Source organism: Panthera leo, chromosome B4, assembly GCF_018350215.1.
Source record: "Panthera leo isolate Ple1 chromosome B4, P.leo_Ple1_pat1.1, whole genome shotgun sequence".
Taxonomy (NCBI): Eukaryota; Metazoa; Chordata; class Mammalia; order Carnivora; family Felidae; genus Panthera; species Panthera leo.
The window spans coordinates 18,606,114-18,629,595 of record NC_056685.1 but is presented as its reverse complement, the minus strand read 5'-3'; the positions used below and the strand labels follow the sequence as shown (position 1 = coordinate 18,629,595).

General features: G+C 35.6%; 1 protein-coding gene across 2 annotated transcripts in view; it reads right to left on the bottom strand.

Moving 5' to 3' along the window:
- Positions 1 to 23,482, bottom strand: part of PLXDC2 (plexin domain containing 2) — a 445,479-nt gene that overhangs the window by 57,700 nt on the left and 364,297 nt on the right. For both annotated transcript variants that reach the window (XM_042945054.1, XM_042945053.1), the window contains exons 10-12: positions 13,076 to 13,136; positions 4,507 to 4,657; positions 3,501 to 3,539 (exon numbers count right to left, since the gene is read on the bottom strand). In XM_042945054.1, the coding sequence (XP_042800988.1) occupies positions 3,501 to 3,539; positions 4,507 to 4,657; positions 13,076 to 13,136 (251 nt within the window). The remainder of the gene's footprint in view (positions 1 to 3,500; positions 3,540 to 4,506; positions 4,658 to 13,075; positions 13,137 to 23,482) is intronic.

Sequence of the window (23,482 nt, the reverse complement as noted above, 5' to 3'; positions counted from 1 at the left end):
TGTATTAAGGCCCAAAAGACTCATACCCCCGGTCTGCCACGTACTGGCCATATAACCTTTCTGTACCTTTGTTTTCTCAGCTAAAAAATGAAGATAATAATAGGAACAACTCACAGGGGTGTTGTGTGAATTATACGAAGTAATAAATGACAGCATGTAGAATGGGGCCAGGAACATAGTAAACACTCAACAAATATTTCTTTTTCCTCTTCTTTTTCTTCTCCTCCTCCTCCCAACTATTTGGAGATCGTTGTATAGTTGGAGATAAAAGGTCATGTTTATACTCGCTCTTCTGAGTTTTTGTATTCTATCACTTACAACGGTCACTCAATGTTATACACCTTACTGAGGAGGCCTATGCTCATTAGATACCATTTTCTTTGTTTAGGTTTGTTTACATGTTCTTTTCGCCAAATTATTCTTAGGTCTTAGAATTTCCACTCAGCCCATAAGGCTAATAAAACTTTCCTAAACCCAAAACTATCTTGAAACTTCCAGAAGCTCTACCTAGTCTTACTCTAAATGTAGCAGGAAACTCAATTCACAATTGAAGATTCATCAAGAGTGATTTAGCAGACTGTAACTCAGTTTGGGTCCTGTGAATGACAAACCCTGTTGTGTGCCTTCGGTGTCCAACTGCTCAGAAGTATTTTATACTTTCATATCAAAGATGAAGGAAAATCTCCTGGAAAGTGAATGTATAATCATGTCAGCTGTGGATTCCGCTAGAAAATCAACTATTTTAACCCACAGAAATGTCCCAGAAAGACTCAGCCCAAGTAATCCAATATCTAAAGCCAGCATCACTGGCTTCTAGCTACATATTGACTATTTTGAAAAATGTCACCCTTTTTCATCAAAAACTACAGATCTCTAAATTCAAATGCTTTTTAAAACCAGCCAATTAAATCAAACCCAGAAATAAAATGAGCTAAATTTCTTTGCAACAATATATAGCAATTTACAAACATTTATTAGCTTGCATTAAAAAAATTAACGAATGCGAGAAAACACTTAAATTAGGCATCCTTTTTCATTATTACCTCCATTTTGCAAAAATGTTAACCTGGATGTGGAGGGGCTGGACAATTCTGAATTCTATTCTCAATATGTTTAATCAACTGATCAAGTTAGATTTAAAATGGCAATCTTTCCTGCATCTTCAAATTCGGTAAGATAAAAACAATGACAAGTATGCTATCTTGATGAAGGTGCTATAAAAAGTAATGTGTAATTTCCCTTAAGCACTGCTTTGAAGGAACATTTATCTGAATACTGACCAGGATGGTCTGCTCCAACTGTACTTTAAGAAAAAGTGCCCTATAAACAATCCTAGACATGGAAAGAATTCCAGTATATAGACACAATTAAAGTCTTATTGTGATATTTTGGAGTCCTGATGGATTCATGGCTGCATATTAATGATCTAAATATCATCTGAAAATCCATCAGTCAACTTCTCCAGTATGACAGAAAGGAAAAAAAACACCTTACATTTACATCAGGAATTTACTCCACTTGGTTTCTCAATATCATAAGGTATTCTAATGCACTGCTTTAAGAAAATCTTCTAAGTTTTATGATCCCTTGATGCATTGAATAAAACTAAAGATTTTCCTTAGGATAATTGGTAAGATCCTAGGGAACTACTTCCCAAAGTGTATTTTGCAAAGCATTAAGTCCATGAGATGCAACTTATAAAAAGGTTTTATGACCAAATAATGGAGAAATGCCAGATACTAAATCTTTATTGCCATCTTGAAATTTCTTTAGAATGCATGCTCCCCGAAAGCAGGGAATTTAGCTAAATCTCATTCACTTATCATGGATCCAAGCCTGTGACAATGCCCTCCAATTAGCAGGCATCCAGCAGGAATTAATGAATGAATAAATGAATGAACATTAAAAGCTTTGAACAGCTCTCTAGCAAAGAAACCTCTTTCATTTTCTTTCACCCAGAGTATCTCATACCTATTTGATCACAGGATTTTTTCTGTTAGCACTACAGAATATTTATTCTAAATAATTAGAATATTAAAAAGAGACAGCATAGAAATAATATAATAAACACACATGAAACTACTACCCAAATTAATAATGAAATGTAACAAATACAACAGAAGCCTCTTGGCGACTCCTCCTCCAACTCATTTATCTCCCACTTCCCTCCCTCAAAATAACATAACACCAAATTTAGGACTTATGTTCACATGAAACTAAACAGCGTCCTGTTCTGAGAAATTCTCAACTGGGGGATTGCTAAAGGCCCTTCAAGTGCTGAGATTTTAATTGATTTCTAGCAAGTATATACAGGCAAATGGTCATCTGTAAAGCTATCCACTTATAGCATTAATACTATGATAAGTAAGAAATGAACGAAATAAAACACTATTATACAGACACAAGACAATGGAGAATTGATGTAATAATGATATATATGAAGAGGCTAAGCAGCTTATCTTTCAAATGGATTGATATGAAATTAAAGATGTATACAGTATGTATCTTATCATACAGTGACCTAAGAAAACATAGATGTATTTTTGTTACTTAACCTGGACTAATTTAGAAACTAATCTCTACAATTACTTAAAAAAAAAATCCCTAAGAATGTATACATTGGATTTTGACTTACAAAATCAGCTGGGGCTGCAAAAGTAAAACTGTGTCTAGATCAATGTCACAGTAGGGCCACATTTACATGAAAGAGGCTGCTAAGAAGAGGCCCCACCTTCCCCCCCTCCCCCCCCCCCCCCCCGCCACTTCCTGAGTTGAATAAACAGTTGCTGATAAAAAAATCTCTTTTATCAAGATCCAGCAAGCAATGATAGAGAAGCACATCTGAGCTAATATAGTTTAATAGAAAAAGAACTGTCTTCAAAAATTTTAGGCAATATCTTTCACAATCTTATTTTGGTAAAACTTTTCTTCCTCAAATTTTTAAGTATCAATATAGGTTTCTCTAAAAATTGTCTTAGAAAAACCTGAAGTATGCAACTACTTAAAAGTTCTTTTTTGCATGTTTAATTTTTGTCCCCTGCTTGACATAAGAGACAGAAGGGCCTATAAAATATATTTCCATATTGGTCTAATTCTTAATTTTATTTATAAAGAATGTTGAGTAGTCAACTTAGAGAAAAAAAAAAAAAAGAAAACATTTGAACCCAATACCTGCTCTGTGTAGATACTCAATACACAATTAAACCAAGGAACAGTACACGAAAAAGGAGAGCAAGGTGTGTGGATAAGTTTTCACGTTATAACTGGTCATTGGTATCCTATAGTTTTATCGGCAAATATGAGGGTTAGAATTTCATTCTACCATTGAAACCATTTCAATTTTCAAACCACCCATTGAATTCTCCCCATGTTAAATACCAACAGGGAGTGAAATATAATCTCACTGTGTATTAGAAGCCCACAAATCCTTTCTCATATATAAATGAATGAAATGAATTAGCATCTGAAAATATTTATAAAAGAAAAGTATCAACTCCTACCTCCATTATCTTTTAGATGTAGTGCTATCTTCGTATCATCTGGAAGAGAAATTCAAAGTTATTGTAACAAAAAAAATTTTAGTGGGGCATAAATATGATGACCAGTCATTGTCTCCTAATGCTTTCTCAGAGGATTCAAACCTCAAAAATACTTCACAGGCTATATAACAATCCAAAATAATATGTATTAAAATGCAGCACTGGTTTCAAAAGCAATAAAATGATTTAGCAGCTTCCTCATCTCATTTTATAACTTTAGTTAACTTTTAATATCCAATTAAATTTCAATTAAAAGTAAAAGTTTCAAGTTTAATTTATTATTCAAACGAAAGCCAGGTTTATGACCATAAATAAGTAAGACTATTTTTTCTCCATCAGAGCCTACTCTTGGCCAACTGGTCTCACATTTCTCCCTAGTGGTGTCATTTAGAATAAGTGGTTATATTTTGGCTAATATACCTTCTTCCCTCAATGAGTTGTCCCCTGCATCAATATTCTCTTGTAGTTTTGTCTTCCCTGACAGAGGAAATGTTTTTCAAAGACAATTTCTGTGACATACACAGTGTCCCTCTACAGATTATAGACCAACATATTTTACTGACTGTATTCAGGTAAATATTAGAATGGCATTTAAATAGAATTATCTATTTTCAGAAGCTGAAATCACTGGACATTTTATATGCATTTTGCCTTTCTCTCCTGTGACTGAAATGTTGAATTCAGTTACGACAAAATTTACCGATATAAAAGGAAGTCTGTATTTCTTTTCTATTGAGGAAAGTAGCCAAGATCACTAATGAAATCTAAGTCTTAAGAAAAGGTGCCATACGTTACAAGAATCCCAGCACATCTTTTTCTTCTGTAATAATTTTGTCTTTTCCCCTTTAGAAGTCCTTTAGAAATCCAGTTTGCCAAAAGATAACTTTCTCTCTAGAGAGCTACTCCAGTACATGTCAATACAGTGACTTTCCCCTCCTTCAGAAAAAAGCAAAAATATCTAGAGCACCTTCTGTGGGCAGACTGGTGGGCAGCTGGGATGTCGCTGCTCTTCTGGTGGTTGTTAAGACCCTGAATTTTGTGGTTGTTGCTTGTATAGTTGTGGTGGTTTGAGAAGAACTTTCCATTGGCTCTGTGTTCTCACACATCTTCTCTTTTGACTAATAAGAGAAACAAATAGGAAAACAATTTAAGAGTGATCACACATGTATTTAAAAAATTACATCAAAGAAGTTGGGCTGTGAAGCATTAAGGGCTTTCATATCAAGATGAGGAATACGTTATTTTTTATAGAGAACAAAATTTATAGATTTTAATAATTTACAAAGTATATAAAAGATGAGAAAAAATTGGATGTAACAAAGCATTTCCATCTTCAGATATTTGGATTTCATCATTTCTGTTCTTAATCTTTCATACTACTATTTATCTTGCCCTAAATCTTATATCAATCTCTATATAAAAGACATGATGTCATGAGGAAGAAGTTCATACAAGAAGAAAAACATGTTCATACAGATAAGAATTAAAACATGCTTGGGTATGTGAAGAAGGCGCTTCAAACCAATAATGCCAAGTTCTAAAAATTTGGTAAAGTGCTCCATATTCCCTTATTGTTTCAAAACTAATCCACCACACATTGAATGAGTATTTAATTTTTTTGTTTTCTATTACAAAATATTCAAAATCACCCAAACGAAAGATTGGATGGCCCTCATGTAATCACTTAGCCTATTTCTCCCTAGCAGAGCTAGACTGAAGACACCAGGAAAAGATATACATTTTATTTTTATTTATAGCCCACAAAAATAAATCCTACAACATTCACCAGCAACAATTTCCACCACCCAAACTTTTATGGTTTAGAAGCTGGTGTTTCTCTCTCAACCTCTTTGTTCTCCAAAGGACATCATCCCTCTGGTAGGGTCTCAGGTAGAAGATAATCAGTCTGCACATGGGTGGTACTCACCCCACTTTAGAAAATTGTTATTAAATAAATTCCTTTCTTAAACTTCTCTTGGCATTAATGAAATACAAGGCACTTATTACTAGTTCAGCAAGAGTTCCTGAGATGGCTTCCTCTTTTACAAAGGGTGAGATACAGATTTCTTCTCCACTGCAATTCCCAATACCCTGGGGGTCATTCAATCTTCAACTGTTGGTTCCCACATCTTCTCAGCCCCAGTGACCTAATGATCTCCTTGCTAGCTCCACATCAGTTCTTGCCCCCACAGTCTGGCCCTCATCTGCAGTTGGAGATGTTTGTGTTTTGAGATCATAGATCCAGCTGTCCTCTTTCCAATCTCTCCATGTATGTGCTCACTCAGATTCTGCTTCTCCTTTGACTATGCACAAAGTCCAGTCTCCTATTTTTCCATCACTTCAACCTCTCTTTTCAATTTCTTCACTTCTCTTGCCCCGTTTTATCTGTTTTCCCACAGCATCCTTTCAGAAAACCCCCAATACTAAATGGAATAAAAAACCTGCCTTTTCCTTGCCTGCAACAAAGCCATGAGCAGCTGGAGAATGATCACACAGCCTCTGACTGGGAGCTCCATAAATTTACCTCCCACCACCTCAGTAGGCCTTCCGTGCTGCCTGGCAACTCTGTCCTACTCTGCTGGTCTCTTCTCCCACCACCTCAGTAGGCCTTCCGTGCTGCCTGGCAACTCTGTCCTACTCTGCTGGTCTCTTCTCCCATTGTCCTCTGTATCAATTTCAAACCCACTCCACTCTACCAAAAACTATAATGCCTGTCCCAATCTTACTCCATGGGCTCACCTTTTATTTCTTTGATAAGAATCATAAGTGAGAATTCTCTACATTTCTTTACAAATCAGCATTCTTGCTTGAATCTGTACTGACCTACCCTTCTTCCTTTCTGTTGTAATGGAAGAGGCTCAGTATTTATAGCTATTCTCTCAACCTTTACTGTGGCCCAACTCAGCCCACTTTTCTCAGGCATTGTGAACTTGCTCATTTAATACAATCCTTTCTCTTCAATGTTTACAATCTTGAGTTTTCCACTGCCTTGTTCCCATTAGAGCTTAAACACACTCAAGCATGTCCAATCTTACTTTAAAAACTCAGTCCTCCTTCTCTACAACACACCCTGACATTTCCCCACTTTCCCTTCCATTCAGTCATCTTTCCAGAGAGATTGGTCTGTCCTGGTCTTCGCAAACTCCCACTTTCCCCGCTTGTAAAAATCTTGTTTTTACTCAATACAACTTACTGGAAACTTCTCGTGCTGGTGGTCCTAATATCTTCTTATGCATGAAATTGTCTATATTCTTGATATCTCATAGCAAGGGGCACACCTGTCCACTTCCCAGGGTTCTGTGACATTTTTCCTCACCAGTCTTCTGATAGGTTTCTAACAACTCCCTTATTTCCTTTTACTTGTCTCCCTGTGGTGTGTTGGTAGTTCTTATGGATCTTTCTTGACTAATCTCTTAGCTATATGCATTCTCACTAGCAATTTCCACCACACCCATGATTTCAATTCACATCTTTATATTAATTTACATAAATCCATACCAACATTACATATGTCTCTCTTGGATTTCTGACCCAAATATCCATCTACTGACTTAACATATGCATGTGGATATCACAGACATCTCCAACTCAATAAGACTGAAATGGAACTTGCCACATATTATTCTCCTCCTGTGTTTCTATTGTAAAAGAATACTATTAGTAAACACCCTGATATTTAAGGTAACATCCTGGAATTGTTTTGCTCAGACCACTAAAGGCAGACTATGGACTCTAAATGGTCTTCCTTCTATAAAACAAGGAGATTCTGGATAAAATACGAATTTTAAAGCATTACTAGGATTTGCAGGACACAAAGAAAATCTCCAAGAGTACCTTTCTATTGTCTCTCCCCCAAAACAAAATAAAGCAAAAGCTGTGTGCAATGGAGTAGGAGTAATATACATTAGACAAAGTAAAAGAGTAGAATTTGCCTATAGGGCAAAACATGTCAAAAATAAATATTTCTCCAAGGAGATTAAGTCTTGTGCCAGCAGTAGATGGGGGAGATAAATCTTAACCTCTCCTCACATATTAAATAGGGACATATGATATCCCCTAAAACTCTCAGGTTCTCATCATCAAACATTCTTTGGTAGAAAGTACCATCTATTTAGGTCCTAGGGATTCCCATGGAATAAAATCGAATAAAAATGCAATTCTAATTAAAGGACACAAACAGAAACACACAAAGAAGAAGCACACTCTGACAAAGTTAGCAAAAACAATGAGCCATGTATTTAAACTATGAAAATCTTTAGATATTGTGATCATCCAATAGAAGACAGACAAAAAATCATATATGAAATATTTTAAGGAATGAAAGATAAAGTTTAAAAATTAGTAATACAGACAATAAAAATGTCTTGGCAGATTTAATAAAATGTAAAATTTAAATTTTAGAAATGAAAAATACATTTTTTGCAATGACTACTTCAATGGATACGTTAAATAGTGGACCAAAAAAGATGAAGACAGATTTAATAAACTGGCAAACTGATCTGAAGATACTCCCCAGGATGCAACACAGAGAAATAAAAAGGTAGATGATATAAAAGAAGAGGTTAAAAGATATAAGGAAGTGATAAGAAGGTAACTCTATCTCCAAAGAGTTCAGAAGGTAAAAATAAAGAGGATGGAGAAAAGTCTGATTGAATAGTACTTAGTAAACTTGATGCCTGATCGGTTAGAAAACACACATTTTTCTAGAGAACACGCAGATAATTTGTACAAATTGTCCATGTACTATTCCATGAACAAGTTCCAACCAATTTTAAAGAATCAGTATCATACAGAATATGCTTTCTGACAATAATTGAATCAATTATTTGAGGTCAATAATAAAATAAATTTTAAAACTTTTCACAAATTGGAAATGTGCTATAATTCATAATTCAATGTAAATCCAATAAACATATTAACGTGTTGATTGATTACAGATCTAGACATACTGAGTCTAAATTTACTTAAAGAACAAAAGTCCCCTAATAGTCAAAATACTTGTGAAGAAGAAAAAGTAAGACTTGTCCTATAGATAGCAAGATTTCTATAAGAGATGATGATAATTAAGACACCGTGACATTAGTGAGGGTTTTGACAAATTGAGGATTAGAAGAAGAGAGCCCAGAAAACAACTCCCTGGTTATGTAGAAACTAGGAAAGAGGTGGCTTTGCAAGAAATTGCCAAAAGGAAGGACTATTCAACACACAGTGCTTGAAATTATCTATAAAGGGGAAAGCTCCTCACAAAATTGGATTCCCATTGTACATCATACACAGATACCAATTCCAAATAGAATAAAGACTTTGATGTAAAAAAAGATAAAGCTTTAAGATATTTAAGAGAAAAATGCATGAAAAATGACTACAAAATTTGGTAGGAAAGGGCTTCTTAAACAAGATAATATACCCAGAAACTAACAATAAAAGACTGATTAGTTTGACACCTTAGATTGAGAATAGATGTTAACTAAATAAAATAATGAAGTAAATGAAGAGAATCCAAAATCTGGGGAAGATATATATACCTAGAGAAACTAGCTAGAGCAATAACACAGCAGAAATAAGTAAAAAGGTATAAAGAATAAGTAAAAAGGAATAAAGTAAAAAGGTATAAAAAGTAATAAGCAAAACTCTTTTATTTATAGGTGGTAAGATTGTTTAAGTAGAAAGCCACTAAGAATCTTGATATGTATTTTTTAAAGTAGTAAGATAATTTTATAAGGGGGTTATATATCACATGTATTATGTCTGTTACATATAATCAATGGAGACCTATGGTCTAGAATAAAAAGAAAAAGAGAATTACTCAATAGAAAAATGACAAAAAGACATGAACAGGAATTTCACAGAAGAGGAAAGACAGAAGAAGAAACACAGAAGCCAAAAAGAATACGAAAATAGATTCAACTTCGCTGATAACTGGTGAAAGACAAATGGAGTTCCCAATAAGATACCAAATTAGATAGCGAGTAGGTCTGCAGAAATGAAGAAGTCCGACAAAATCAGGATCGTAGCGACCATGAAATAATGGGAACCTGTAAGAGTTCCAGCGTTGTGCTGGTCGTGTACATGGACACACTGGAAAAAAATTGGCATTATCTTTCAAATTTGAACATTTGTCTGACTCACATTCAGCAATTCCACTTTTGGGAATATTAGAGAAACTTGTGTACATTTGACTTAGGAGACACGCACAAGGCGCTTTTGTCAGAGGAAAAATCTTGAAACAAATGTCCATAAGACTGAGTGAAGAAAACATGATTGTGAGAATATAAGCTTCAGGAAGGCAGAATTTGGTGTTTTGTTGTGTCAGACTATTTTTTTACCATCCTATTCCAGTACCTAAAAAAGTGCCCGTGACATCATGGGCACCCAATAAATATTTGGTAAGTGAATGAATGACATATTAATACCATGGAATATATAACTATAAAAGTGAATAGATCACCATCACGGGCACCAACAGGGATAAGTGTTATAAAACAAAATTCTGAGTGATAAGTTAAAGATTCCAAATAGCTTTATTTATTTTTAATAGGGAAGGGCACAGATGCAATGGAGCAGAACAGACAACCAGCTTCCTAGTCACGGATAATCTAGTTCATAAATTGGGTAGCATGATCCTGGGTATTCATTTTCTTACTGTTTTTCAAAGGTACATTAATGTTATAAAATGTTAAAAAGATATTCTAAAAGCAAAGGATAACAAGAATTTTAAAACACGTTCACGGTCCTCATTTCCATTCACCCAACCACCTTCGGATCCTTCTACCACCCCAGCTGTGGTCACCATGACCCTTCCCACTGATTTAGGCCAGATCATCAGCATCTTTGGCTGGGTTATAGCTACAGTCAATTTATCGGCCTCCTGCTTCAAGTTATCATTCGCCCCATAGCTAGGGTGATTCTTCCAAAAAGGCCTGATTAAAATCCTTTCCCTTGCCATTATTTTTTAATGGAGGTATAATATATACATATAGCATTATATTAGTTTCAGGTGTACACCATAATGATTTAATATTTCTATATGTTGTGAAATGATCACCACAATAAGTCTAGTTAACATCTGTTGCCACATATAATTACAAACTTTTGTTGTTGCTGTGATGAGAATTTTTAAGATTTATTCTCTTGGCATTTTCAAACGCTCAATAGAGTATTATTAAGTGAAGTCAGCATACTGTACATGCCTTCCTCAGGGTGTATTTATTTTATAACTGGAAGTTTGTACCTTTTGGGCCCCTTCTCCAATTTCATCCACTCAACCATCAATCTGTTTTCTATCCACGATGGTTTTTTTTTCCTTTGGTTTTTGTTTTGTTTGATTCCACATATAAGTGAGATCATATAGTATTTGCCTTTTTTGACTTATTTCACTTAGCATAATGCCCTCAAGGTCCATCCATATTGTCACAGATGGCAAGATTTCCTTCTTTCTTTATGGCTAAATCATATTCCAGTGTGTGTGTGTGTGTGTGTGTGTGTGTGTGTGTATTCATACGTATATGCCACATTTTCTTTATCCATTCATCCACTGATGGACACTTAGGTTGTTTCCATATCTTGGCTATTGTAAATAATGCTGCAATGAGCATGGGGTGCTATTATCTTTTTGAGTTAGTGTTTCCATTTTCTTTGGATAAATACCCAGAAGTGAAATTGCTGGATCACATGGTAGTTCTATTCTTAATTTTTTGAGGACCCTCCATACTTCCCTTGCCTTTAGCATAAAGCCTAAACTCCTTCAACTTGTCACACTTGGGGGTCTGTTGACCTCGCCAATCTCATCTCTCACCACTCCTCTTCTTAGCTCTATTAACCTTCAGGCATCATCTTGAATATCTCCTCCTCAAGCAAGGCTTCTCTTATGTTACTTAACAAGACCATGTGCTTACAGTTACTCTCTACCCAGGTCATTCTCTAAAAGCAGTCCTTGGTTCAGTGGTCTAACTACCTGTTGGACACACTTCTTCCATTTTTACATTATTGGTGCTTAGAACAGTACATAGTAAGTGCTCATATTAGGATTTGTACTTATGGAGTAAATTTATCTCATAGGATCAGAAAGATTTAACTCTAGTTTTAGGCACAGAAGATGGACTGCAGTTGGTGGCTTTGTTTACTCACCTGTAAAAGAAGGTTAGAATTGCTCACCATAATTAAATGTATGTAATTAATATAATGTAAATGACAGTTTAATTACATAATTGAAAGGAAACACTGGATATTAAAAAATGTACTTGACTCTGAGATACTTGGGAATAGGGGGTCATTTTTTAAATTTTTGTAATTTCAGCGCTCAGCACATTCCACAGAACATACTTAGGATATGTTCAGGGGTGTTTAAAATAAGATGGATTCTTCCTATTTCCTTGGTTCATGGTGGGCAAGAAAAGTAAGATGCCTGAATTACACTTTTGATCTTTGCACAACTACAGCTATTCAACTGCCATGTTTTCATGGAGGCAAATGTGACTACATGAAAGAAACATCAATTGGAAAATACAACTATGGCTCCAGGAATCTACTTTCATTTTGAATGATGTTGTTCCGTAAGTGAAGTGAAATAGATAGATTAGTGTATATCACTCTAATCCCCCAAATGAATGTCAAAGAGTTGATGAAAGCTGTGTTGGCAATACGGCACTTAAAATTCAAGCATATTCTCAAAGATGTTTGTTTCAAGATATTTATAAGACATCATTATAAAACCTTAATTTTTAAAAAAGGCTTTAGTAACCATTGGTCCCCTAACAGTTTAAAGAGAGCACTTTGACATGATTTGCTTTCCTGAATGAGAAAACGTGTATAATTGCTAATAATCTTCATTCAAAATTCACACTCTAACACTTAACACAGGGAGAAAAAACAAGTACTTTTCTTTGTGAACCTGATAGGATATCTTTATAACCTGAAATGACAATGTAAATGCAATTCACTAGAAAATTATGGACAGGATAAAACTGTTTCTGCAATTGCATGCACTTGCTTGAATCGTTTCATTGCATCACTGTCTCTATCAGGCTTGCCTTGGAGTTACTGTTTCCATGTTATACCATTTCTAACTTATATTACATCAATTTGCTGCAATCAGTCTTTTCCTCCAGACCATCGGTTTTGTTATTTGAGCAAAAAAGATGAACAATGGCTTCCGAGATCTTAGAAAAGCTGCAAGTGTTTAAGAGAACTGCCTTTTGCTTGTGAGATTCAAATTCTGGTTCTATTTCCTAGCCACACACCTAACTCTGTTCCCTCAGGGCTTCCCTCCCCACCCCCTTCCCTCACCCCTCCCTCTTCTCCCCTTGGTAATATGGGGGCAATAACAGCTCCCAGGAAGGGAGCTCCCTTGTCACAGGAAGGGTAGGAGAATCAATCGAGATAATACATGTAAAGAGATAAGCCCCCTGTGTGGCATATATTAAGGACCCAACAATTGCTGGATATCTTTGTTAAATTAGATGCCATTTTCATTAAGATGTAGCAACCCTATAGGACAGCTTGGTCTCAGGAATCCTGTGGTTATAAAGCACATGTACCTCTTCAGGGCATCCACTGTCCACCCAGTCCTGCCGATGGCGGTCAAATCCACTGGAACATCTTTGGAGAGGACGCAGTGTTCAGAAAAGAAAATACGGGGTGCGGAGTGCGGGGCAGAAATTAAAAGAAAAAGATTGGCAAGTTAGTTAATTCTCCAATTTTCAGTTTAGCATTAACATGAACTTTCTTCTATAGAACTGTTAACTGGAGTAGCAGGGAGGTATGTACGGGGCGGTGAGTAAGGACTCGTTCCTCAGGTAGTTGTGCAATTAGGGTCACTCATGGCAGCAAATTACTCCACTGACGCCCACTACTCTCTGCAGGACACCTGGGTCCCAAGCAAAGATAAAACCAATTGCTATTCTATGAGGTTAGTTTTCTTCTCACTCATATTTTCTTTTTCTCATCATCAAAACCAACGGTTATACACAAGTTTTTTGCAGGCATCATTTTTTAGGATTTCAGGTCTTTTTATCTGTTTTCTCTAAAAAATTTTTTTTTTTTTTAAATTTAAAACCCACAGTCATGCAAACTCTCTACTGTGCAGTAAAGGATTAACTCAGCAGGTTTGGGGTGTTGAAACTCTCACATTCCAAAGAAAGAACTGGCCCTTGTCTGGCTCCTGGGAGAAAACCTCTAAGCCCTTGGAATATCCCACCTGATAAGAGTGTCTTTGTATATCGTGGGTCTTGGATTATGTAAGATAGTTTATTCTAACAATATGATTTGTGTCTGTTTTGATTCACCTGGAGACTGGGGCCATGCTGTATCAACATGACCTCGTGGAGGGGCTAGAGACTAGAGATGAGAATAGTCACAAAGAAATTCATACCTGCGTGACCGACCTCTGTAAAAACCCTCGACACCAAAGCATGGGTAGGCTTTCTTGGTTGGCAACACTTGGGCGTGTGTTTTCACAAATTGCTGCTGGGGGAATTAAGTGCCTTCTGTGCAACTCCACTGGGAGAAGACAACCAGAAGCTTGTCCCTGGTCTCTTGTGGACTCTGCCCTATGTGTCTTTCACCTGTATTGATTTTAATCTGTATCCTTTTGTTATAACAAATGGGAACCTTGAATATAACAGCTCTTCAGAGTTTTGTGAGTCCTTCCATTGAATCAGTGGACCTGAATATGTTCTTGGGAACTCCTAAAAACACTCCAATTAGGTCTTCTCTAAAAGGTCGATTTCAGCAAGCACCGGGTTAATAAGATTTTGTTCACTCCTACTGTCTTCCTTGACTGGGATGATTTTCTGCCCGCTTTGTCCATTTGTTTTTTTTAAGACCCAGAAATTACTATCTGGTGCCCATTCTGATAAAGCTTCAAAATTGCTGTGATCACATTTTACTTTTATTATTTAACTTTTCCCCTTTATATAAAATTTCATGTGCTTATGTATTATTTACCAAACTTGATTGTGAACATTTTAAAGCTAGGATTGGTATCATATAAAATCATACCTAGTATATCTAAAACATAATTTCTTTTCATATTAGAAATTCAAAGTATTTTTGCTAGTCTGTTAAAATTAAGGATTTGCATAACCCCTGAATTTCAATATCTATGTATATACTTATATATAATATATATGAATCCCTATTGATAAATATTAACATACACACTTACACATTTTTCAAAATAAATGGACAGCATTCAACTTTTGTCATATTTTCTTATAGTACTATTCTGCAACTTTTTTTTTCACTTGCTTTGCGATGAGTTCACATGATGACTTTTTCTAAGAATCCTTGCCAGAGATTATGTACCATGGCATGGATGAGCATAATTTAATTCAAGTGGAATGTGAAAACATCTCTGTCAACAAAGAAGACCGTATCTATCATTTTGCCCAGACACGATCCATTAGAGCTCAGCTATTTTATGCCTACCATCTGTGTTGAATAAGCTTAAGTGTGGAATAAACATCAGTGTGTGATCTGCCATCCCAAGTTTGAGAATCCCTTGTTGGTCAAGGCCATCTCCGGTTACCCAAAGAGATTTGACATTTGGAGTCTGTTTAATTCCAGATGAATTAGATGACTGTTCTTCTTGTCCTTTTTTCTTTCACGTTTGTTTAAATATTGAAACGCGTATTGACATTCTCTTTTGCAATGGGGATTATTGATTTTCTAAAAAAACATATTTTGGGAGTCACCTGATCACAAGCCATTTTGAGAGCTATAAGTAAGCAAATGGAATAGATAATTTTTAAAATGTATTCACTTACCTCTTCTAGATGTATTCAAAGCCAGTGGGAATTAATAACTTTTACCTTATATATTAACTAGGCACTACCAGATCTTAAGTTACAGGTCAACTGAAATTTCATCTTAAGTAAGTAGCCCTTTAAATTGTTAAATTAATCCCAGGAAAAGTACAGGAACACTGCATTTTGCTTGATTTATTAACTAAGCCCCCAGTTATATTGTGTGAAATTAGGTCCTACTGAAAATATACGATTCAGTTAAGAAATTCATTCATTGATTCACAATTGATTCCCTATTAACTGATCTGCAGTTTACTAATTGCTAGGGTACGAAGGATTGAGAATGGCAAAACACAAAAACATTTGACTTGAAAAGCCCATGCAGTTTTGTAACTTGCAGTGCCTTAAAAATGAGCACAAATGGACGCTGACTTCTTAGTAGTTTGCATCCACAAGCAATTATATAAACAAAAGGGTATATTATATGTGTATGTGGGCATGTGTGTGTTTGTTACAATCACTAAGAAAACCACCCTTACATTATCTCTGAATTCTTAAAAAAAAAAACCCAAAACCTAAATATCCCTTTTAAGAACACCTTCCTCTCTCCACTGAGCCGCTGCGTTGTTTTTTCTAAAATCCAATGATATTAACCATATCATGCTCCAGCGTATTGATTTCCTGACATTCTTAACAGTGTTCGCAAAGAGGCTCTCTCCTACCCTGGAATCACCTGGAATTCCTGTTGAAAGCAAATTCCTCAATGTAGCAGAATAAGATTCTCTGGCAGTTTGGGTCCAGCAATTTTCATTGCAAATGAGCACCCCAGGTGATGCTTACTACACTGAAATTTCACAACTGTGGACTTCCTGTATGAAATGTTGATATGGCAGGCACCTTCTTACCCTCCCGCCCATCCTCCCTGTTCTCATGCCCCTTGGTGCCCCTGCCTGAATGTGCTGTGTTCTTTCATCGCTCTGCCTTTGAACATGTTATTACTTATGTCTGGAATACCTTCTTTGTCTCTAATTAGTAAATCCAATTCAACTTAAGCTTATCTCTTCTAAGAAGCATCTCTTTTTCCCACTCAGAAGAGTTAGCAACCCTTTCTCAGGGCCCTCCCCCAAAATCAAACACTAGTGTCTATTCTTACACTCCAGTTGGCTGCTTTTAGTTCTTTTTAGACTTCAGGGGTACATGGGTCAAAGAGGGGTTGGAGTCAAACTGCTTGAGTTAGAGTGGTGGCTTGGGCACAAAATAGGAGTGAGACCTTAGGCAAGTTATTTTTCCTATCCAAGCTTGTTTCCTCATCTGTAAAATGAGGTAAGGGAGGTTATGTATGGGCTAAAAGTAGTGTTTGGTACATAGTCAACATTTAGCAAATATCAGCTGTTTTTAATCCCCCTATATGTTTTTGAAGTAAACATGCAGCAAGGTCGACAACTGTTGAAAATGAGTAAGTGAGATTCTCATTTTAGAGTCAGCATTTTGGAAAATGTGTAGGAGTTAATTCTGTGTCCCACATCAATGTGAAATGTGTTGTATACTTAAAGTCCTTCATCATCACCTTTGGGAATTAGTATTACAGAATCTTATGAGAGAACATCTAAGTTGCTCTCAAACATGGGTCAAATCTTTATCCAATATTTATAAATAGAGATGACGTGGTTTTGCAAATATTCCTCAAAAATTGATTTCAATAAAGTCTGAGCTCCTAACTATGATGGGTTTCCAATGTTTTTATTTTCAAGTTATTCCTCTCTTCTCAGTGTTACTTAATTCTAAAACAAATTGATAGAGACCTGCACTTCAAATTGATTGTACTATTCTCCACACAGTTTCAATGGGGTGCTGATTTCAAAGGACCCAGGAACCGTGTTAAGTGAACCCCATTAAATAAGGCAGCCTAGAAAACACACAATACTCTCCTGGCTTGGTAACCAATCAAGAGATTAAAGTGTAAATCTCATCTTTAATTCATCTCAGTTCTATAGAAAGGGTTTCAGAAATATGACTCATTTTGCAAGGGTAATACATTCAGGCAAAGGAAATAGAGTAAGTGTGAGAATGTATACAGAAAGGCTGAGAATGAAGCGCATCTCTTGCTGCACAGTTAAACATGTGCCTTTCCACCACGGAGATGAAACATCTGCAAAAGAGAATTTAGGGAAGAAACTTCACAGAATCTTAAGACTTGGTTAGGAGTCAGTTTCTAGATCAGGAGTCAGCGAATGTTCTCTTGAAAAAGCACCAGAGAGTAAATATGTTAGGCTTTGCAGGCTATATACAGTTTCTGTTCTACCAGCTTACCTCTGCCTTGTAGCTCAAAAGCAGCCACAAATTCCTAAAGAATGGGTGTGGCTGTGTTCCAATAAAACTTTATTTATAAAAACAGGAAGTGGGTCAAATTTGGCCCATTTTCTGTAGTTTGCTGGCCTCTGTTCTAGATTATTATATAAGAATAAGGATCTGTAAAATAAAGATCTGAAAACTAGAGCAAATGCCTCATCAAGCTGTCTCATGATTTAAAGGGTCCTTGCAGCTTTATGTGTATTTAACAGAGTGTGCTATCTTAATGGAAAATTCAATTGTATATTTAATAAATTTTCTTGCCACAGTCTTCAAAAGTGTAAAAAATGATCCTCCAGCCTCAAAACATGGAAAGTTGCTTTAAAAAAGCAGAAACATTTCAGCTTATAATTTCAGCTTATAATTATATGGTTATAACTAATAAGACACTTTATCATTAGATAAAATAGGTGATAGGTAGTATGGAGCTGTAAGAGATGAGGAAATTATTTTATTTTGAAATATAAAAACTTTAATTGGAAAACTAGGTCATAAAATTGAAAATGTTGATTATAATAATTATTCTCAATTAAAAAATAGTAAAAAAAATCATATTTTATATCCCATATGGGTCATTCTTGTCGTTCCCAATTGCCTCAAGCATGAGAGGGATGATTTCACTTCTAAAACCACTTCTCCTAAAATTGAGAAACCTGATCTTAAAATTTTCCAGAATTCTCATGCCTGAACCACTCATTGCATAGAGCTCTGGGAATGACAGATGAATCTAACTACACAGTAATCTATTACAGAGACAGTATTGTAAGGCAAATTATGAAATTTTACATCATTCTAATACGCAAGGATGTGGAGTTTGTTGTCCTTTCATGAAAGCTCTTGATATTAGGGGCAGCTCAGAATCATAATCCAATGCCAATAAGAATAGCGATCCGCAAAATGCAGACATTTTGTTTTGTAGAGGAGTTTCAGGTGGAAAACTGGGTTCAAGTCCTGTCTGATATCTAATATCCATAATTTTGTCTTTCATACATGTGGCAGAGTAGGTGTTATCCAATGCTAAATTATCATTAATTTTATTTCCCACCCAGTCTTTATTGAATATATATTTACTTACACCTATGTATTAATCAAATTGGAATCATAACATGTGATAGCTTGCTTTTCCACAGTAATAACAGAGTCTGGGCATTTTTCCATGTCTGTAAATATCCCTTGAGAGTTTATTTTTAATGACAGCATATACTCCATCATATGGCTTTATGAAAAATTTATTCAACCTACATATGAGAATACCCATGTCATTTTAAACCTTATAAAAATATTCATCATCATCCTTTCTGCAATTTGATAAATTAAAAATGATATATCTTACTTTAGTGAGCATTTCTTCCATTACAGGTGAGGATAAACTTTTAAAACATGTTTACTGGCTCTATGTATTTCTAAATTTTTGAACAGTATATTCATTTATTTTCCCTATTTTATTTGATTATGTTATTCATTTTTTTTTTTTTTTTACAGGATTTCTATGAACTGAGAGCAGTAAACTCTGTTAGATATATTGCCTGTTATTCACCTTCCTATTCTAAATATGATTTTTTTTTACAGGAAACAGTTTGTATTTTTACATTGCAATGTTTGCTTTTCAACCTTTCCTTGCGAGGTTTCTTTCTTTGCTTTTAGGGTCAGAAAGGCCTTACTACTTGACTTGGCATTAAGTAAAGTTTGCCATACTCTCTTTTAGTTAGTCCATTATTTATTTCATTCCTTAGTTTTAATTCTCTAATCTATTCTAAATTTATTTTGATACATGGTATAAAGAACCACATCCAAATATACAAATTTTATTAATACAGGTGGCTGAGAGTCCCAGGATCATTTGTTGACTAGATCTTTAGCCATTGTTTGGAACTGCACATTTTCTCACATAATAAACTCATATGCTAATGTCTACTTCTGAAATGGTATACCTTTCCATCGATTGCTTTGTTCTTTCTTGTACAATTCCTATAATGATTTCATCATTATGGTTTTATATCATGATTAACACCTAATAGTGTAACTGTTCCATCACTGATCTTATTTATATTATTTCTTGAGTAGTTTCACTCATTTATTCTTCTCTGTGATTTTTACAATCACAGTCTCATATTCCAAATAACAGTCCTATTGTGAATTTGGAAGAATATGGAAATAAGTGACATCTTACTACATTCTAGCTTTCCATCCATTAAAATGTTTTTTCAGGTGTTCTTTTAAGTGCCTCATCAAACTTATTTTTTTTTCCTTATATAGGGACTACATATTAAATTTGTTAGTAATTATTTTATCTAATTTTGCTACTGTTAAAGGGCTTTAATCATTGCATTTTCTAAATGGTTATTTCTGACATGGAAAGTTATTGATTTCTGTGTACTTATTGTGTAACTGGTACCTTTATTTACAGATAATGATGTTGCTTCCCCTTTCCAATAGCCGTGTCTTATATTTATGTTTCTTTTCTCTGTGCGTTAACCAGAAATACAGAGTTCTATTACAAAATAGTAACAGTCACATCTTTGCTTTCTTCTTTATCTGAACTGGAATGTCTCTGGGCTTCAATGTTCAGTATATTTTTTTCATGGTTGTGAAATAATATTTATTATTGTATTAATACTCATCCTTCTATGTCAGTCTGTTTTTTTACTTAGGAAAGAAATGTTGGATTTTATCAAATATTTTTCCCATCATTTTCCAAGATGAGCAAGTGATTTTTGCTACTAGCGCTCTTAACAGCATTAATATATATCTTTGAACTATGGAATAAATTTATTATTTGGCTATGTTTTCATTATTTTAATTCTGGGGGTTTTGATTCTTGGGTTCTAAAATTCTGTACTCCTAAATAGTACAGAGTATCTATGAATAATCTATAGCTAACATCACACATAATGATGAAAGCCTGAATGCTTTCTTCTCAAGATCAGAAACAACACAAAACGGTTACTCTCACCACTTCTAATCAACAATGCACTGTGCCGTTGAAGAGGCAAGGAGAAGTTAGTACGCTAGAAAGTGAAGCTTTGGGAGACTCTCAAATCGTAAATTGCTTCCTGCTTTGTGTGTTTCCTATAGAACTGCAAAGTAAAATGAGAAGTCAACTTGTAGCTTGATTAAGAGGCAAAAACAAGGCAGCCACCAGATTACAGAAGAATTAGTAAACGGCCGAGACTCATAACAACCCTCATTAGAGATACAAAGCAATATACATCATAATTTTGGAAAGTTTAAAAGTAATGCTTTTACTGAAGAATGACAAAATCCGCTAAAACCCAAAGGGTATCTTAGGGTTAAATGTGTAGAGTTAAATGGGTCAACTTTCTAAGTGGGGTGGAAATTGCAGGCTACTGGAGGTATTCCTCTTTTTAAAACCCTGGGATTAGTACATATTACTAAATGAAAGCAGACATCGATAGTCCTAGAGCATCTGTCCACATGGTCAGTTTCAGAAGCCTGCTCTAGGATTTGAAGACGAGAGTAGCCAGTGGGGTTTCCTTGGTGTTTTCCCTTCTATGAGATCTCACCCATGCTGCCTCCTGAGGGAAGTGCCTGGTTCCTTTTCCCAAGCGCAATCAAGGTTGGAGCACCTTGCCTGATGACACATTTGTTATCCAGTAAAGGTTACACAGTTAAAGATGAAGTCTTCAGTTTACCAGGGGTTATTGACGTTTAAGATCAAACTTGTTATCCCAGCACCATGAAGGCGATATTTCTTCATTGATTGATCTTAAATACGGCTCTGGCAATTAATCTGAGTCTGGCCAAAAACACGTTTTGACAGTTTGGCTCCTTATTTATGAAAGATTTTCAACTCCTTTGGAAATACCATCACTCTTTAAAGAAGATAAATGATAATCTGAGGCTGGGAAATGGTAATTGAAGGAAGGCTATTAAGACAAATAGTTTCAATTTGTTTCCTCAAATGACATATGCACGAATAAGATGTCATGTGATTTTTATTTTAGAAAAGAGAGATTGTATTTCTTGGTAGTTATTTCCAACCGTGAAATCAATAATTTTACAGCTTTTAGAATGTACGCATTCCATTTAAAAAAACAATGGTATATTCCACCCAACTAAATGTGCAGCTTTGGGATCTTGTATCTGGACATCATACTAGCACTTCCCCAAAAAACTGGGAGCACAGCACATTGTATGACATTAGAAACGAGAACTTCCTTTGCCTTACTAAACTCTCTTTCTGAATCCTGGCGCTAAGAGCAATGGAGCCTCTCGACCTGAATATTAATAATTGATAACTTGATTAATCATTTTCAACGGGCTGAGACACTGCCCGAAAAAAACCGCAGCAACATTGTTTCATTTAAAATGGCTATAATGGGGAAAAACAGGGGAGGAAAGTCGAGGTCACCAACAGTGTCGGAGCAAGTTAATAGTTGACGTGTTTTCACACACTGTCAGGTACTCACCCTAACCTGGCAATCCTCCTCACAACGACTTGCATTTGAATACTGCAAAAAGTTATGGTTATGTTATTTCGTGGGAAGAGCACGAGTTTTAGAACCGCATACACAAAACTGGGTTCAGGGCTTGACTCTGACCTTGACTGTGAGCCATGGCAAGTAGTTACCAGAGATTTGGTTTCTGTAAAATCAACCTTCCTTGTGTTTCAGCGAGAATTAAATGGGATAATATGGATGAAGCTCTTCTGGTGTGTGACACAGCAGGTGCCTAAAAAACGTAAGCTATTTTATGCTTTTTTTTACCCTCCATGGAACCTAGCCCTGGTCAAAAGTGCTTATTGGGAAAGAAAAAAAGACCCTGTAATCTAACATATAATTGAAAATCTATAGGATATTCTCCAAGTCCTGACCCAGCTTCTTTAGCCACTTCTTTTTTAGCTTCTTAAAAAAAAAAAGAGGAGAAATCCCTTCAGGATGCATGAATTTTTTCAGAATTTAAAATTCCTTGCCAAACATTCAACTTTGCTATCTTGGTGCAACAGAAGTGAGAGCTGAATCTTGAGGGAAAGAAAAAAAGCTTGCTCCTCCTGGCTGCGAGCCACTGAAGCCAATAGTCACAAATAAAACTCCTGGATGTTTCAAGGATTCCAATTTTTCACGCCCTTTTAAAAATCTTCTTGACTTCATACCAAATGTTATACTTAAATGGCACTTTCAAATGCATAAAGGTGGACAGAAAGAGCAGTGACTTTTACTTTGTTGTTGGCTCGGGAAAAGGAACATAAAGTCTTGGGGGCTTAGGCGTGCTGTGCTTCTGTAAAATGCTATCCTTTCGCCAACAAATTTTTATTCCATGGTGCTCAGATTAATGGCCTCCTGGTCTTTCAGAGTTGTCTGTCTTCCTTAGGAACATCAACGATGCATGGATCAAGTCACCCATGTTCTGGCAAGATAGCAAAGTTAGACTCTGGCCAGGAACTAGAAATCCCATTGATGAGCCAATTGACTCATTAAAAAAAAAAGAATGAAAGAAAAAAAAGGTCTTTATCCTAATTTAACTTTTGATATATAAATAGCTTCAGAATTTTACTTAGGATGCTAACATTTGCAGAGAGGTGGGATAAAGGTGGTATTTCTACTTTCTCAGAACCATAGCATGAACTTTACCCTCGTTCTGAACCATAAACGCTTAGGAAAGGACTATAACGGATACAAGAGACCATTCTGTTTGTCACCACTTCTTCAGAAAGAGTAACCAATAAACTGATCCAAATAAATGCCCTTCTCTCTCTCATATTCTCTCTCTCTCTTTCATTGCATAAGAGATAAAGTGTTTCTAATCACAGTGGATTTGGGTCCTTGCAAACGACCTGTAGAAAGAACGGTTGCATTAGGAAGGTTAGCATTTCTAAGTAGGAAAACCTGC